The 19,271-nt window shown below is 43.3% G+C and overlaps 1 protein-coding gene across 1 annotated transcript; it reads right to left on the bottom strand.

The window, feature by feature from the left end:
- Positions 1 to 15,691: 15,691 nt before the first annotated feature.
- Positions 15,692 to 19,021, bottom strand: LOC117238868 (the record flags this gene model as incomplete). The annotated part of the gene is made up of 2 exons (XM_033504084.1): positions 18,754 to 19,021; positions 15,692 to 17,784 (listed from the first exon to the last, which is right to left on the bottom strand). Coding segments are annotated over exons 1-2 (2,361 nt in total), but the record flags the coding sequence as incomplete, so codon positions are not given.
- Between the last annotated feature and the right edge of the window lie 250 nt (positions 19,022 to 19,271).

The raw sequence follows: 19,271 nt of genomic DNA, 5'->3' as shown, positions 1-19,271 counted from the left end.
ATATTGCTTGTTTCGACGCTTAAACGGTAGTGCATTGCATTTGCAGTGTAAAATGGTGTTCAACGAACGCTCAAACGTCGAAATATCTCCAACTGGAAGGAAATGACAGTTAGTTTTCATCAGAATCGACGAAATCTTCGCGATTTGGGAGCTATTTTGCTTGTGTCGACGCTTAAACGGTAGAGCATTACATTGGCAGTGTAAAATGGAGTTCAACGAGCGCTTAAACGTCGAAATATGTCCAACGGGAAGGAAATGGCGGCTATATTTCTTCGAAATCGACGAAATCTTCGCGATTTGCGAGCTATATTGCTTGTCTCGACGCTTAATCGATAGTGCATTGCATTTGCAGTGTAAAATGGTGTTCAACGAACGCTTAAACGTCTAAATGTCACCAACGGGAATGAAATGACAGTTAGTTTCCGTCAAAATCGACGAAATTTTCGCGATTTGCGAGCTATTTTGCTTGTCTCGACGCTTAATCGATAGTGCATTGCATTTGCAGTGTAAGATGGTGTTCAACGAACGCTTAAACGTCTAAATGTCACCAACGGGAATGAAATGACAGTTAGTTTCCGTCAAAATCGACGAAATTTTCGCGATTTCCGAGCTATTTTGCTTGTCTCGACGCTTAATCGATAGTGCATTGCATTTGCAGTGTAGAATGGTGTTCAACGAACGCTTAAACGTCTAAATGTCACCAACGGGAATGAAATGACAGTTAGTTTCCGTCAAAATCGACGAAATCTTCGCGATTTGCGAGCTATACTGCTTGTTTCGACGCTTAAACGGTAGTGCATTGCATTTGCAGTGTAAAATAGAGTTCAACGAGCGCTCAAACGTCGAAATATCTCCAACGGGAAGGAAATGGCAGTTAGTTTTCCTCAAAATCGGCGAAATCTTCGCGATTTGGGAGCTATTTTGCTTGTGTCGACGCTTAAACGGTAGAGCATTACATTGGCAGTGTAAAATGGAGTGAAATGAGCGCTTAAATGTCGAAATGTCTCCAACGGGAAGGAAATGGCGGCTATATTTCTTCGAAATCGACGAAATCTTCGCGATTTGCGAGCTATATTGCTTGTTTCGACGCTTAAACGGTAGTGCATTGCATTTGCAGTGTAAAATGGTGTTCAACGAACGCTTAAACGTCGAAAAGTCTCCAACGGGAAGGAAATGACAGTTCGTTTTCATCAGAATCGACGAAATCTTCGCGATTTGGGAGCTATTTTGCCTGTGTCGACGCTTAAACGGTAGTACATTGCATTTGCAGTGTAAAATGGAGTTCAACGAGCGCTTAAACGTCGAAATATCTGCAACGGGAAGGAAACGACGGCTAGTTTGCGTCAAAATCTACGAAATCATCGCGATTTGCGAGCTATTTTGCTTGTTTCGACGCTGAAACTGTAGAACATTACATTTGCAGTGTAAAATGGAATGAAACGAGCGCTAAAACATCGAAATATCTCCGGCGGGGAGGCAATGACGGCTACTTTTCGTCAAAATCCACGAAATTATAGCCATTTGCGAGCTATTTTTCTTGTTCCACTCTTAAACGGTAGAACATTTAATTTGCAGTGTAAAATGGAGTTCAACGAGCGCTTAAACGTCGAAATATCTCCAACGGGAAGGAAATGACGGCTATATTTCTTCGAAATCGACGAAATCTTCGCGATTTGCGAGCTATATTGCTCGTCTCGACGCTTAAGCGGTAGTGCATTGCATTTGCAGTGGAAAATGGAGTTCAACGAGCGCTTAAACGTCGAAATGTCTCCAACGGAAGGAAATGACGGCTAGTTTTCGTGAAAATCGACGAATTATCACGATTTGCGAGCTGTTGGGCTTGGTTCGACGCGTAAACGGTAGAGCATTACTGTTGCAGTGTAAAATGGAGTTCAACGAGCTCGTAAACGTCAAAATATCTCCAACGGGAAGGGAATGACGGCTACTTTTCGTCAAAATCTACGAAATCATCGCGATTTGCGAGCTATTTTGCTTGTATCGACGCTGAAACTGTCGTGCATAACATTTACAGTATAAATGGAGTTTAGCAAGCGCTTAAACGTCGAAGTGTCTCCAACGGGAAGGAAATGACGGCTAGAATTCATCGAAATCGACAAAATCTTCGCGTTTTGCGAGCTGTGTTGCTTGTTTCGACGCTGAAAATGTAGAACATTACATTTGCAGTGTAAAATGGAATGAAGCGAGCGCTAAAACATCGAAATATCTCCAGCGGGGAGGGAATGACGGCTACTTTTCGTCAAAATCCACGAAATTATAGCCATTTGCGAGCTATTTTTCTTGTTCCACTCTTAAACGGTAGAACATTGCATTTGCAGTGTAATATAGAGTTCAACGAGCGCTCAAACGTCGAAATATCTCCAACGGGAAGGAAATGGCAGTTAGTTTTCCTCAAAATCGACGAAATTTTCGCGATTTGCGAGCTATATTGCTTGTTTCGACGCTTAAACGGTAGAGCATTACATTGGCAGTGTAAAATGGAGTGAAATGAGCGCTTAAATGTCGAAATGTCTCCTACGGGAAGGAAATGATTGCTATATTTCTTCGAAATCGACGAAATCTTCGCGATTTGCGAGCTATATTGCTTGCTTAGACGCTTAAACTGTAGTGCATTGCATTTGCAGTGTAAAATGGTGTTCAACGAACGCTTAAACGTCTAAATGTCACCAACGGGAGGGAAATGACAGTTAGTTTCCGTCAAAATCGACGAAATCTTCGCGATTTGCGAGCTATTTTGCTTGTCTCGACGCTTAATCGGTAGTGCATTGCATTTGCAGTGTAAAATGGAGTTTAACGAGCGCTTAAACGTCGAAATATCTCCAACGGGAATGAAATGACGGCTACTTTTCGTCAAAATCTACGAAATCATCGCGATTTGCGAGCTATTTTGCTTCTTTCGACGCTGAATCGGTCGTGCATAACATTTACAGTGTAAAATGGAGTTTAGCAAGCGCTTAAACGTCGAAGTGTCTCCAACGGGAAGGAAATGACGGTTAGTTTCCGTCAAAACGACGAAATCATCGCGATTTGCGAGCTATTTTGCTTGTTTCGACGCTGAAACGGTAGAACATTACATTTGCAGTGGAAAATGGAGTTCAACGAGCGCTTTAACGTCGAAATGTATCCAACGGAAGGAAATGACGGCTAGTTTTCGTCAAAATCGACGAATTATCACGATTTGCGAGCTGTTGGGCTTGGTTCAACGCGTAAACGGTAGAGCATTACTGTTGCAGTGTAAAATGGAGTTCAACGAGCTCGTAAACGTCAAAATATCTCCAACGGGAAGGGAATGACGGCTACTTTTCGTCAAAATCTACGAAATCATCGCGATTTGCGAGCTATTTTGCTTGTCTCGACGCTTAATCGATAGTGCATTGCATTTGCAGTGTAAAATGGTGTTCAACGAACGCTTAAATGTCTAAATGTCACCAACGGGAATGAAATGACAGTTAGTTTCCGTCAAAATCGACGAAATCTTCGCGATTTGCGAGCTATACTGCTTGTTTCGACGCTTAAACGGTAGTGCATTGCATTTGCAGTGTAAAATAGAGTTCAACGAGCGCTCAAACGTCGAAATATCTCCAACGGGAAGGAAATGGCAGTTAGTTTTCCTCAAAATCGGCGAAATCTTCGCGATTTGGGAGCTATTTTGCTTGTGTCGACGCTTAAGCGGTAGCGCATTGCATTTGCAGTGTAAAATGGAGTTCAACGAGCGCTTAAACGTCGAAATATCTGCAACGGGAAGGAAATGACAGCTACTTTTCGTCAAAATCTACGAAATCATCGCGATTTGCGAGCTATTTTGCTTCTTTCGACGCTGAATCGGTCGTGCATAACATTTACAGTGTAAAATGGTGTTCAACGAACGCTCAAACGTCGAAATATCTCCAACTGGAAGGAAATGACAGTTAGTTTTCATCAGAATCGACGAAATCTTCGCGATTTGGGAGCTATTTTGCTTGTGTCGACGCTTAAACGGTAGAGCATTACATCGGCAGTGTAAAATGGAGTGAAATGAGCGCTTAAATGTCGAAATGTCTCCAACGGGAAGGAAATGATTGCTATATTTCTTCGAAATCGACGAAATCTTCGCGATTTGCGAGCTATATTGCTTGTTTCGACGCTTAAACGGTAGTGCATTGCATTTGCAGTGTAAAATGGTGTTCAACGAACGCTCAAACGTCGAAATATCTCCAACTGGGAGGATATGACAGTTAGTTTTCATCAGAATCGACGAAATCTTCGCGATTTGCGAGCTATACTGCTTGTTTCGACGCTTAAACGGTAATGCATTGCATTTGCAGTGTAAAATGGTGTTCAACGAACGCTTAAACGTCTAAATGTCACCAACGGGAAGGAAATGACAGTTAGTTTCCGTCAAAATCGACGAAATCTTCGCGATTTGGGAGCTATTTTGCTTGTGTCGACCCTTAAGCGGTAGTGCATTGCATTTGCAGTGTAAAATGGAGTTCAACGAGCGCTTAAACGTCGAAATATCTGCAACGGGAAGGAAATGACGGCTACTTTTCGTCAAAATCTACGAAATCATCGCGATTTGCGAGCTATTTTGCTTCTTTCGACGCTGAATCGGTCGTGCATAACATTTACAGTGTAAAATGGAGTTTAGCAAGCGCTTAAACGTCGAAGTGTCTCCAACGGGAAGGAAATGACGGTTAGTTTCCGTCAAAACGACGAAATCATCGCGATTTGCGAGCTATTTTGCTTGTTTCGACGCTGAAACGGTAGAACATTACATCTGCAGTGGAAAATGGAGTTCAACGAGCGCTTAAACGTCGAAATGTCTCCAACGGAAGGAAATGACGGCTAGTTTTCGTCAAAATCGACGAATTATCACGATTTGCGAGCTGTTGGGCTTGGTTCGACGCGTAAACGGTAGAGCATTACTGTTGCAGTGTAAAATGGAGTTCAACGAGCTCGTAAACGTCAAAATATCCCAACGGGAAGGGAATGACGGCTACTTTTCGTCAAAATCTACGAAATCATCGCGATTTGCGAGCTATATTGCTTGTTTCGACGCTGAAACTGTCGTGCATAACATTTACAGTATAAATGGAGTTTAGCAAGCGCTTAAACGTCGAAGTGTCTCCAACGGGAAGGAAATGACGGCTAGAGTTCATCGAAATCGACAAAATCTTTGCGTTTTGCGAGCTATTTTGCTTGTTTCGACGCTGAAACGGCAGAACATTACATTTGCAGTGTAAAATGAAATGAAGCGAGCGCTAAAACATCGAAATATCTCCACCGGAGAGGGAATGACGGCTACTTTTCGTCAAAATCTACGAAATTATAGCCATTTGCGAGCTATTTTTCTTGTTCCACTCTTAAACGGTAGAACATTTAATTTGCAGTGTAAAATGGAGTTCAACGAGCGCTTAAACGTCGAAATATCTCCAACGGGAAGGAAATGACGGCTATATTTCTTCGAAATCGACGAAATCTTCGCGATTTGCGAGCTATATTGCTTGTTTCGACGCTTAAACGGTAGTGCATTGCATTCGCAGTGGAAAATGGAGTTCAACGAGCGCTTAAACGTCGAAATGTCTCCAACGGAAGGAAATGACGGCTAGTTTTCGTCAAAATCGACGAATCATCACGATTTGCGAGCTGTTGGGCTTGGTTCCACGCGTAAACGGTAGAGCATTACTGTTGCAGTGTAGAATGGAGTTCAACGAGCTCGTAAACGTCAAAATATCACCAACGGGAAGGGAATGACGGCTACTTTTCGTCAAAATCTACGAAATCATCGCGATTTGCGAGCTATATTGCTTGTTTCGACGCTTAAACGGTAGAGCATTACATTGGCAGTGTAAGATGGAGTGAAATGAGCGCTTAAATGTCCAAATGTCACCAACGGGAAGGAAATGATAGTTAGTTTCCGTCAAAATCGACGAAATCTTCGCGATTTGCGAACTATTTTGCTTGTCTGGACGCTTAATCGGTAGTGCATTGCATTTGCAGTGTGAAATGGAGTTTAACGAGCGTTTAAACGTTGACATATCTCCAACGGGAAGGAAATGACAGTTAGTTTCCGTCAAAATCTTCGCGATTTGGGAGCTATTTTGCTTGTCTCGACGCTTAGTCGGTAGTCCATTACATTTGCCGTGTAAAATAGAGTTCAACGAGCGCTCAAACGTCGAAATATCTCCAACGGGAAGGAAATGGCAGTTAGTTTTCCTCAAAATCGACGAAACCTTCGCGATTTGCGAGCTATTTTGCGCATTTCGACGCTTAAACGGTAGTGCATTGCATTTGCAGTGTAAAATGGACTTCAACGAGCGCATAAACGTCAAAATATCTGCAACGGGAAGGAAACGACGGCTAGTTTTCGTCAAAATCTACGAAATCTTCGCGATTTGCGAACTATTTTGCTTGTCTCGACGCTGAAACGGCAGAACATTACATTTGCAGTGTAAAATGGAATGAAACGAGCGCTAAAACATCGAAATATCTCCAGCGGGGAGGGAATGACAGTTAGTTTCCGTCAACATCATCGCGATTTGGGAGCTATTTTGCTTGTTTCGACGCTTAAACAGTAGTGCATTGCATTTGCAGTGTAAAATGGAGTTAAACGAGCGCTTAAGCGTCGAAATATCTCCAACGGAAAGGAACTGACGGCTAGATTTCGTCGAAATCGGCGAAATCTTCGCGAATTGCAAGCTATTTTGCTTGTCTCGACGCCTACACGGTAGTGCATTACATTTGCAGTGTAAAATGGAGTTCAACGAGCGCTTAAACGTCGAAGTATGTCCAACGGGAAGGAAATGACAGTTAGTTTCCGTCAGAATCGACGAAATCTTCGCGATTTACGAGCTATTTTGCGTATTTCGACGCTTGAACGGTAGTGCATTGCATTTGCAGTGTAAAATGGTGTTCAACGAACGCTCAAACGTCGAAATATCTCCAACGGGAAGGAAATGACAGTTAGTTTTCATCAGAATCGACGAAATCTTCACGATTTGGGAGCTATTTTGCTTGTGTCGACGCTTAAACGGTAGTGCATTGCATTTGCAGTGTAAAATGGACTTCAACGAGCGCATAAACGTCAAAATATCTGCAACGGGAAGGAAACGACGGCTAGTTTTCGTCAAAATCTACGAAATCTTCGCGATTTGCGAACTATTTTGCTTGTCTCGACGCTGAAACGGCAGAACATTACATTTGCAGTGTAAAATGGAATGAAACGAGCGCTAAAACATCGAAATATCTCCAGCGGGGAGGGAATGACAGTTAGTTTCCGTCAACATCATCGCGATTTGGGAGCTATTTTGCTTGTTTCGACGCTTAAACGGTAGTGCATTGCATTTGCAGTGTAAAATGGAGTTAAACGAGCGCTTAAGCGTCGAAATATCTCCAACGGAAAGGAACTGACGGCTAGATTTCGCCGAAATCGGCGAAATCTTCGCGAATTGCAAGCTATTTTGCTTGTCTCGACGCCTACACGGTAGTGCATTACATTTGCAATGTAAAATGGAGTTCAACGAGCGCTTAAACGTCGAAGTATCTCCAACGGGAAGGAAATGACAGTTAGTTTCCGTCAGAATCGACGAAATCTTCGCGATTTACGTGCTATTTTGCTTGTCTCGACGCTTAAACGGTAGTGCATTGCATTCGCAGTGTAAAATGGAGTTCAACGTGAGCTCAAACGTCGACATGTCTCCAACGGGAAGGAAATGACGGCTAGATTTCATCAAAATCGACGAAATCTTCGCGATATGCGAGTTATTTTGCGTGTTTCGGCGCTAAAACGGCAGTGCATTGCATTTGCAGTGTAAAATGGAATCCAACGAGCGCTTAAACGTCGAAATATCTCCAACGGGAAGGAAATGACGGCTAGATTTCATCGAAATCGACGAAGTCTTCGCGATTTGGGAGCTATTTTGCTTGTTTCGACGCTTAAACGGTAGTGCATTACATTTGCACTGTAAAATGGTGTTCAACGAGCGCTTATACGTCGAAATATCTCCAACGGGAAAGAAATGACGGCTAGATTTCATCAATATCGACGGAATCATCGCGACTTGCGACCAATTTCGCTTGTTTCTACGCTTAAACGGTAGTGCATTACATTCGGTGTGTAAAACTGAGTCCAACGAGCGCTTAAACGTCGAAATATCTCCAACGGGAAGGAAATGACGGCTAGATTTCATCGAAATCGACGATGTCTTCGCGATTTGGTAGCTATTTTGCTTGTTTCGACGATTTAACGGTAGTGCGTTACATTTGCACTGTAAAATGGTGTTCAACGAGCGCTTATACGTCGAAATATCTCCAACGGGAAGGAAATGACAGTTAGTTTTCGTCACAATCGAAGAAATCTTCGCGATTTGGGAGCTGTTTTGCTTGTTTCGTCGCTTAAACGGTAGTGCATTACATTTGCAGTGTAAAATGGAGTTCAATGAGCGCTTAAACGTCGAAATATCTCCAACGGGAAAGAAATGACGGCTAGATTTCATCAATATCGACGGAATCATCACGATTTGCGACCAATTTCGCTTGTTTCGACGCTGAAACGGTAGAGCATTGCATTTGCAGTGTAAAATGGAGAACAATGTGCGCTCAAACGTCGAAAGATCTACAACGGGAAGGAAATGACGGCCAGATTTCGTCAAAATCGACGAAATCTTCGCAATTGGCGTGCTATTTTGCTAGTTTCGACGCTTAAACGGTAGTGTATTGCTTTTGCAGTGTAAAATGGAGTTCAACGAGCTGTCAAACGTCGTAGTATCTCCAACGGGAAGGAAATGACAGTTTTCGTCACAATCGAAGAAATCATCGCGACTTGGGAGCTGTTTTGCTTGTATCGACGCTTAAACGGTAGTGCATTACATTTGCAGTGTAAAATGGAGTTCAACGAGCGCTTAAACGTCGAAATATCTCCAACTGAAAGGAAATGACGGCTAGTTTTCTTCAAAATCGACGAAATCTTCGCGATTTGCGAGCTATTTTGCTTGTTTCGACGCTTAAACGGTAGTGCATTACATTTGCAGTGAGTCCAACGAGCGCTTAAACGTCGAAATATCTCCAACGGGAAGGAAATGACGGCTAGATTTCATCGGAATCGACGAAGTCTTCGCGATTTGGAAGCTATTTTGCATGTTTCGACGCTGAAACGGTAGTGCGTTACATTTGCTGTGTAAAACTGAGTCCAACGAGAGCTTAAACGTCGAAATATCTCCAACGGGAAGGAAATGACGGCTAGATTTCATCGAAATCGTCGAAACCTTCGCGATTTGCGAGCTACATTGCTTGTTTCGACGCTTAAACGGTAGTGCATTACATTTGCAGTGTAAATTGGAGTTTAACGTGGGCTTAAACGTCGAAATATCTCCGACGGGAAGGAAATGACAGTTTGTTTTCGTCAAAATCGACGAAATCTTCGCGATTTGGGAGCTATTTCGCTTGTTTCGACGCTGAAGCGGTAGTGCGTTACATTTGCTGTGTAAAACTGAGTTCAACGAGCGCTTAAACGTCGAAATATCTCCAACGGGAGGGAAACGACAGTTAGTTTTCGACAAAATCGACGGAATCATCGCGATTTGCTGCCAGTTTCGCTTGATTCGACGCTTAAACGGTAGTGCATTACATTTGCAGTGTAAAATGGAGTACAACGAGCGCATAAACATCGAAATATCTCCAATGGGAAGGAAATGACAATTAGTTTTCGACAAAATCGACGAAATCTTCGCGGTTTGGGAGCTATTTTGCTTACTTCGACGCTTAAACGGTAGTGCATTGCATGTGCAGTGTAAAATGGAGTTCAACGTGCGCTTAAACGTCGAAATATCTCCAACAGAAAGGAAATGACAGTTCGTTTCCGTCAAAATCGACGAAATCTTCGCGTTTTGCGAGCTATTTTGCTTGTCTCGACGCTTACACGCTAGTGCATTGCATTTGCAGTGTAAAATGGAATTCAACGAGCGGTCAAACGTCGAAATATCTCCAATGGGAAGGAAATGAAAGTTAGTTTTCGTCAAAATTGACGAAATCGTCGAGATTTGCGAACTGTTTGGTGTGATGCGACGCTGAGACGGTCTCAAAACAGCTCGCAAATCGCGACGATTTCGAGAATTATGACGAAAGCTAACTGTCATCGCTGATATTTCTACGTTTAAACGCTCGTTGAACTCCATTTTACACTGCAAGTGTAATGCACTACCGTTTCAGCGCCGAAGCAAGCCCAACAGCTCGCAAATCGCGATGATTTCGTCGATTTTGACGAAAACTAACTGTCATTTCCTTCCCGTTGGAGACATTTCGACGATTAAACGCAAATTGAACTCCATTTTACACTGCTAATGCAGTGCACTACCGTTTCAGCGTCGAAACATGCAAAATAACTGGCAAATCGCGAAGATTTCGTCTGTTTTGACGAAATCTAGCCGTCGTTTCCTTCCCGTTGGCGATATTTCGACGTTTAAGCGCTCGTTGAACTCCATTTTACACTGCACATGCAATGTACCTCCGTTTAAGCGACCAAACAAGCAAAATAGCTCCCAAATCGCGAAGACTTCGTCGATTTCGATGAAATCTAGCCGTCATTTCCTTCCCGCTGAAGATATTTCGACGTTTGAGCGCTCATTTCACTCCATTATACACTTGCAAGTGTAATGCACTAACGTTTAAGCGTGGAAAAAAGGGAAACAGGTCGCAAATCGCGATGATTTCGTAGATTTTGACGAAAACCAGCAGTCATTTCCTTCCCGCTGAAGATATTTCGACGTTTGAGCGCTCATTTCACTCCATTATACACTTGCAAGTGTAATGCACTAACGTTTAAGCGTGGAAAAAAGGGAAACAGGTCGCAAATCGCGATGATTTCGTGGATTTTGACGAAAAGTAGTCGTCATTCCCTTCCCGTTGGAGATATTTCTACGTTTAAGCGCTAATTGAACTCCATATTACACTACAAGTGTAATGCACTACCGTTGCAGCGTCGAAACAAGCAAAATAGCTCACAAATCGCGAAGATTTCGTCGAATTAGGTTAAATCTAGCCGTCATTTCCTTCCCGTTGGAGACATTTCGACGTATAAGCGCTCGTTGAACCCCATTTTACAGTGCAAATGTAATGCACTACCGTTTCAGCGTCGAAACAAGCGAAATAGCTCCCAAATCGCGAATATTTCGTCGAATTCGATGAAATCTAGCCGTCATTTCCTTCCCGTTGGGGATATTTCGACGTTTAAGGGCTCGTTGAACACCATTTTACACTGCTAATGCAATGCACTACCGCTTAAGCGTAGAAACAAGCAAAATAGCTCACAAATGGCGAAGATTTCCTTGATTTCGATGAAATCTAGCCGTCATTTCCTTCCCGTTGGGGATATTTCGACGTTTAAGCGCTCGTTGAACTCCATTTTGCACTGCAAATGCAATTGTTACGTATTAGCTTATTGACATCGTTCAAATTTTAAATTTAAATTTTACTGAAAATTTTTTTTTTGTTGAGTTTGAGTTTAATCTGAAGGGAGATAAATTGAAATGATATTATTGTGTATGTAATACTGATTTAGATTTCTAATTAATACGGTAGTTGCTGCCACCGGAAATAGTCTAAAGACTATTTCAAAATATTTTACTTTTATTATTTTTTCGTTTAATGGGTAGCGTTAACTGACGCTTAATGCAACTGGTAAACGAATTCCACTTTCGGCTAACCTGCTATGTGCAGGGATACTGGCACGGGAGAGGATTAAAGCTGTGAACAATAAATATTTGTCCTCGTTGAGCGGATTTTTATCCGAATGTAGGATTGCTTAGATTATTACGTTTATATATATATTTTATTAGCCGGATACATATATTTTAGCGTTGCTGGATTGGATAGGTATGTGAGATTTTTCGTTGTTTTATATAAATTTATTTTTACGTTTGACTTCTTCTTCTCTTTTAATTTCGCTGTAGTAGTTTGCCGTTAGAACCGAAACTCAAATCATTTACTACGATGGATTCTGTTACCACGATTTTCTTGCCTTTTGAGTTTAATAATCGAGGATGAATCTAACGATCCTCTCTGTGTGGGACACGTGTGATTTCGCAAGCCTTGCCCAAAGACGGGTAGTATTTTACCAACAGTGGGAGGAGGAATGCGAAGATCGACGGGTGTTTTTGATAATCGAAAACACCGTTTGCACAAACCAACACAGCCAACGATCCTTTGGTTAAATTTCCGAAGGGAAATTGTTCTGCTATTTCTCTCTTATAATCGCATGCAACGATGGCAAGAATATCGGTTAATAGCAATGCCGGTATAGCTCTTAATTTTCGATTGACCCCGACGATGTATTTAATAGTCCTTTCTGTGCGGGATTTGTGTGATTTCGCAAGCCTTGCCCAAAGACGGGCAATATTTTGCCAACGATGGGAGGAGGAATGCGAAGATCAGTGGATGTTTCAGTAGCTGAAAACACCGTTCGCACAAGCCGACACAGCGGACAACTCTTTTGTTTAAAGTTTGAACAATGATTCTATCTTCGAAAGCGTCCGCGAAAATAAAACGAGACCGATGATACGAAGTTCTAATTCGATTCTCGAGGGCAACGAAATTATCGGAGAAGAAGGAAATTCTCAAAATTAATTTTCTTACCTTGAGGAGTAGGCGCTGTCTGGCGCCATTTACCTCAGCTGCTCCGTTGGTCGTCGAAGGTTTTACTGGGTTTATTACTTGAACTCGAATATAGTTTACTATCAACGTCTACTTTATTTATCTATTTCGATACGGACAGAACAATTTACTACCTGGATTAATACCGCAATTACAATGCGCGTTCAAAGATAAAATTTTCTTTTTACTTAGTCGCGGCTCTCTTTTCTTGACCGAAAAACTAAAGACCCCGGAGCGCAAAATACTATACAAAATTTCTAAAAATGAGCGCAATAACGAACATAGTAACAATACAATTAACAAAGAGTGAACAAAATAATTATAAACCGTAATAACGAAGATCGCAATAATAATGAACAAAGAATAATGAACGGTAATAACAATGATCACTATAATAATGAGCGAAGAATAATGAGCGTAATAAGAATGTTTACCAGAATAATAATGAGCAAAGAATAATGTAATAAAAGTATTCACCAGGATGATAATGATAATTATTGTGCTGCTCTACGTTGCTTTGCTTATTTATAATGCCATCCCCCACGGGGTGGTGGTCCGCTGGGGGTACGCTTATGTTTGTTTTTGCGATTTTGATGTTTTCCCTTTCTTGTTGTTTCCCTAGGTTTCGGTGATCGACGTTCGAACAATGTTTGCGGAGGTATTTCCATCAGAGGTTCCTTATTATTATTTTTTCTTTTAAATGTTTATGTATGATATATATATATATATGTCGGAGATGAAAGAACACCGGAGACTTTGGAATTTTGGATAATCCCGCAACATTGTAACCTAGAATCTACTATAGCTGTAATTTAACAATTGTAGTTATTCAACCCGATTATAATTGTTCGTGAGTGTTGATAATGAGCTTGGGCTCGAGGCGACAGTCAGTCGCCGAACGTAGCCGCGGTCACGGGATGAACGCTTTCTCTAACGAAGGTATGGAGTAATTCTATAGCTCTCCTTAAAAGAAATATTCGTGGCGACACGCGACAGTAAACATTCCAACGGTTTCTGTCCCGTGGCTCGCCACGCGCAGACCCTATTCTTCGAGTAAGATGATTGCCAGATGTCGATGCGTCTCCGCAGTACATGTTCGGCTAGCCCGAGGGCCCGTTATAAATCTTAAGGTTTAGTTAACTAAAGTCCTTCAAACAGACAAACAGTCTCAGTCCCAACTACGGGAAGATAGGTGAGACATATTTTTCAACGAGCGGCGTCTCCCACTAGCAACTTTCCCTCGAGGGCGGCTAGCATCTTTTACTAACCACCGATATGGAGATTGACCAATTAGCAGCAACGTAAATTTCCCTTACTTTCTGAACGAAGGCTTTTCTCGACGAATCCGATGATCTCGTATCCTTAGACACACCCCGTTATTGTTTTCCTCCGTGGCATCATCGGGACGGGAAAGACATTCTTTCTCGCGATCTCATTGATGAAAGGAGTAACTCTTTACGACCAGTGAATATTACGCGTCCGACTTAGATTTTGTGAGTACGTTCATCTATCATCCCGTCGACCGCGGATTCGTTATTGAACCTAGGATCATTGTCATTAGTTTCTCGAGTATCTAATTACCACGGTTACTTGTCCGGTTCTATGATAATCGTATTTGCACTAGCCAATGTCTTCTCTATTGCATAATGACGACGTGTAATCCAAACGAAGATTCGTTTCACGCCCCTAACCCTAATTCTAATGTAAAGACGACATATATATATATATTAATATATAAATATAATATATATTAATAAATATAATAATATATAAATAATATAAATAATAATATATAAATATAATATATATTTATAAATATATATATATATATATATATATATATATACCTATTCATATGAATATTTCTCTTGGCAGTGTAGTATTCATACGAAATGAAATGTCAATTATTTATTTATCCTTTACCGAAATGTAGGCTAGTGTTTCGATCATTCGCGGAGAGACGCGATCGCGAGATATCACGTCAACGAGAGTTGTAAGTTCTCGTTACGATTAAACAATCGACGCCACGAACTGATCGATTCCCTTATTTCGATTATGATAATAAGGGTAGTTCAATGAAATTTCACAGAATTAACACAACTAAATTAATGTTTATTGCGACAACTTATTAACTAGAAGGATATAAATGGAACAACAAAAAGAAATGTGACTACGTAATGCGCGATACAAGATATGTGTGGACTGTTTGGCTTCTCGAAACGTTCTGATTCTTTCTGGAAGGCGACCCCCACTACCTTCGGATCACGCCACATTCTTTTACGCCAGATAAAATAACGGCCACGAATCGACGTTTCTGGAGGTCGCTCTGCTTAATGAACCATGCGCTTGCCACTACAATGTTTGTTTTGCCGGGCAGCCGCGACGATCCGTCTGCGACATTATAGTGCCGCGACCGACAGTTAAGAATATGATCTATGGCAAGCCGCATGGCGTAACATCCTCCCCCCGTTGAGAGGGTACCGATCAAATTAGCGAGATGTGGTTGAAGTTCCCATCTTAGTTCGTCTCGGTGGCTAGTTGTTCGGGTTTCTCGAGATCGGGTTGAATTGGCAGTGGGACAAGCCTTTTGACGGCTCGGTCCAAAACGCTCTTTGCCGTCTGAACTGTAGCTGTCCGGATGACACCATCGGCGCCTGGATGAACCTTGATAACTCGGCCCAGAGGCCAATGCATGGAGGGAACGTTGTCCTCTCTGAGGATGACGATTGTGCCTTTTTGTTAGCTCGTTCAAATACTCCTTATGCCAGCGGTTCCAAAAATGCTGTTTAAGCTGTTGGATATGCTGCCATCTGGAGAGTCGGTTCGATGGAATGTCTCTGAAATCTCGATCACGTAAGCACATTAGTGAATCGCCAATGAGAAAATGTCCGGGAGTGAGGACTAGGAGATCATTTGGATCGGTGGAGATAGGAGTTAGCGGGCGGGAATTGAGGACTGCTTCTATTTCTATGATAAGAGTATTCAATTGTTCAGAGGTGAGTAACTCGTTGCCGGCTACACGCCTGAGGTGGCGTTTAAATGACTTCACCGCTGCTTCCCATAGCCCACCGAAATGCGGCGAATGAGGGGGAATGAAGCGCCATTCGATTTGTTTGTCGGCTAAAAATGCGGTTACTTTTTCCTTGTGATCGTCCGATTGTAATAAATCGTGAAGCTCTCGTAATTCGTTGCTTGCTCCTCTGAAGTTGGTGCCGTTATCAGAATGGATGGTGGAGCAATAGCCTCGTCGAGCGATAAATCTGCGAAGAGCGGCGATGAAGGCTTCGCTAGTGAGATCGTCAACGAGCTCGATGTGTACCGCTTTAATTGCTAGGCATACGAAAATGGCTACGTATACTTTTATCTGACGACGGTTACGATCTCGTTTTTCCTTGGTGTGGAACGGCCCGCAGTAATCGACGCCGACGTTTGTAAATGGGCGAGATTCCGTTACTCGCGCCTCCGGCAGATTACCCATCACGTATTCTACCGGCGGTGGTTGAGCGCGGCAGCAGCGGACGCAGCCTTTGATCGCCCGCCATACTTGACTTCGACCGTCAACGGGCCAGTATCTTTGTCTTACTGCGTATAACGTAGCCTGCGTTCCGGAATGCATGTGGATCTTGTGCTCGTGGTCTATGATGCGTGTTGTAACGGATGACTTAGGTAATACTATGGGATGTTTCTGGGCGAAGGTCATCGACGAATGACTGAGTCGACCCCCGACTCGCAATATTCCTTCCTTGTCTATGAACGGATTGAGTCGCGTGAGCTTACCCTTTATCGCCGCGTTCCGATCTTTTTGGAGTGTGCGAATTTCCTCGGAGAAATGGATGTTTTGCAACAATTTTATCAGTTTATTGTGCGTTATGCGTAATTCAGTAACGGTTAGGGGTGCCGCTCGGTTCCTTTTCTGTTTCCAACGGAGGCAACGAGCTATGATTCGTATCAACTTGGGCCAGGATGAATACCTTTGCAACAAACAGTAATCGGCGGGGTTTGTGGACAGACAAATCGCCCCCTTCTGCTCCGGTACTTCAATTTGCGGTGTTAGCGCCCATGTCGGCCAATAGCCTTCCGACTGGTAGAGCCATGCAGGACCGTGCTGCCAGATGGTTGGGCGCAGAAACTCTTCGGGTGTTTGGCCGCGTGATATTAAGTCCGCGGGATTGTCGTCGGTAGGAACGTGGCGCCAATCGCGGATGCTGGTTTTTGTTTGAATTTCGGAGACTCTGTTAGCGACGAATGTTTTAAGGGTGTGAGGTGATGTATTGAGCCAATGGAGGACGATAGTGGAATCGGTCCAATAGATAGTTCGAGTAATTTTGTGTGATAGGGCTTGTTGTATTGTCGACATCAGGGAAGTAAGAAGGAGTGCTCCGCTCAGCTCGAGCCGAGGAATGGTCTGGCACTTGAGTGGGGCGACTTTCGATTTTGCGGTTAAAAGTTGGGTCCAAACACGGCCGTTGGTGTTAAGGGTTCGAAGATAAATACAGGCTCCGTAAGCCTTTTCGCTGGAATCGCAGAAACCATGCAGTTCAATTTCCATTGCGGACTCGATTATTGCCTTGCGTGGGAACCTGACGTTGTTTAATAAGGGTAATTGGGCATAGTACCTTTCCCACTCTGTATGTAACTCGATCGGAAGTGATTCATCCCAATCGATTTTCGACGACCATATTCGTTGAAGTAGCATCTTGGCCCGAACAATCACCGGTGCGAGCAGACCGAGCGGATCGTAAATTTTTGCAATCTCCGAGCTGATGATTCGTTTCGTGACTCGAGAGGGCGTGGGTTTGACTTCGACCGAGTAAAGAATAGAGTCGTCGGATGAATTCCAAAACACTCCCAGCGTCTTCAAGGTTTGCGAGTCGCCCAAAAAATGTTGGTGATTTGTTTCTTCTAAGGAAAGTCCGTGTAATAAGTCATTATCGTTTGACGCCCATTTTCGTATGTTTAAGCCGGCCAGTTGAAGTAAATTGGTGAGTTCTGTTCTGAGCGTGAGGGCTTCGTCCTTCGTTTCAGCTCCGGTGAGAGCGTCGTCGACGTAGAAATCCCGCTGCAGTACCTGTGCTGCACGTGGAAATCGATGTCCTTCGTCCTCTGCCAGTTGCTTGAGGCACCGAATAGCTAGATACGGGGCTGCGGATAAACCGAACGTTACAGTGTTAAGCTCATATGTTTCTGTTTCTCCACTCGCGCTGCGCCATAATATCCTTTGATATTTCCGATCCTCTGGTCGTACGAGGAATTGCCGATACATTTTCTCGATGTCGCCGGTGAGTACGTATTGATGAGCGCGGAATCTAATTAATATATAAAATAAATCTTCCTGTAACTTGGGTCCTGTGTGAAGTGTATCGTTTAAGGAGGTTCCGGTAGTGCTTGGTGCCGATCCGTCGAAAACTACACGGAGTTTGGTGGTTTGACTCGATGCTTTGGTCACGCCATGATGGGGTAAATAGTATCCGTTGTCGTCGGAGTGGTTGTCATTGACCTTCGTCATGTGTCCCAACGCCAGGTATTCCTGTATTACCGTTCGATATTCTGATTCGAAGCGTTTGTCGTGCTGGAATCGGCGATTGAGTGAGGCGAGTCGTTTACTCGCCAGCGTTTTAGAGGATCCGAGTGACTGAAGCTGATCGTTGAAAGGTAGAGCGACGATGTATCGTCCTTCGCTGGTGCGTCGGGTGTGAGCTTGGAAGTGTTCTTCGCATCGTCGATCTGCCTCTGAGATATGTTTAATTGAGGGTCCTTCATCGATTTCCCAAAACCGCGCGAGGTCTGCTTGTAAAGTCGTCGTGGATGTGTGAAATATGTTTGTAGCGGTTTGGGAAGTTGGACTCCCCCCGATTACCCATCCGAATCGCGTCTTTTGCAGACGCAGTCCAGGCTCGTCTGGCTGCGTGAGGTTGACTTGTCCCACACACATCGACGCGAGTGTTGAACCTGAGCTTAATAGTACATCTATCGGAGCTGGTAAATGAAATCGTGGATCGGCCAATTTGAGATTTTTTGGTATCTCAAGTGTCGAACGATCGATGGGTTCGCTGGGAATTAAGGTTGATATGATTGGAATGATAAGGAACGTTAATGTTCGCGTGTATGTACCGTCAGTGGAAGTGATCGTGTCCGTGATGTGTCGCTTAGAGGTCGTTGTCAAGGTATCTAGAGCTCCGATCGGGACCGAACATTTGTTTTGCCTTATCCTTAACGATTTTGCTAATTCCTCGGTAATGAAGTTCATACTGGATCCGGTGTCGAGCAACGCTCGACAACGGATTGGTTGCTGTTTATCATTCAAAATATTAATCTGCGCTGTCATGACTAGATCATTGGACAGTAATTCGGATGCTATTGGTTTGATATGTTCGGTCATGAACGGAGTCGTCGATCGTCGGCGTCATTGGTTGTGTGTTCGTTTGTCACTGGGCGGTGGACTTGGAGACGCGGCTGTTCGTGGTGTTTCCGATCTGTGGTCTGTTGTGTGCCTTTTGCGACGAGTGGGTGATACGTAGGGTGGCAAAGAAGGTGTTGTGGATCGGCTATTTGATGGGGAAGATTTCGGGCTGGACGTGCTGGAACGAGACCCTGAATGGCGCTTTGTCCTATGCAGCATTGTATGATGT

The sequence above is a fragment of the Bombus vosnesenskii genome, unplaced genomic scaffold, assembly GCF_011952255.1.
Source record: "Bombus vosnesenskii isolate JDL3184/JDL3185 unplaced genomic scaffold, Bvos_JDL3184-5_v1.1 scf7180000013663, whole genome shotgun sequence".
NCBI lineage: Eukaryota > Metazoa > Arthropoda > Insecta > Hymenoptera > Apidae > Bombus > Bombus vosnesenskii.
The sequence above is the reverse complement of the archived record's forward strand: the minus strand, read 5'-3'. Positions and strand labels throughout refer to the sequence as shown.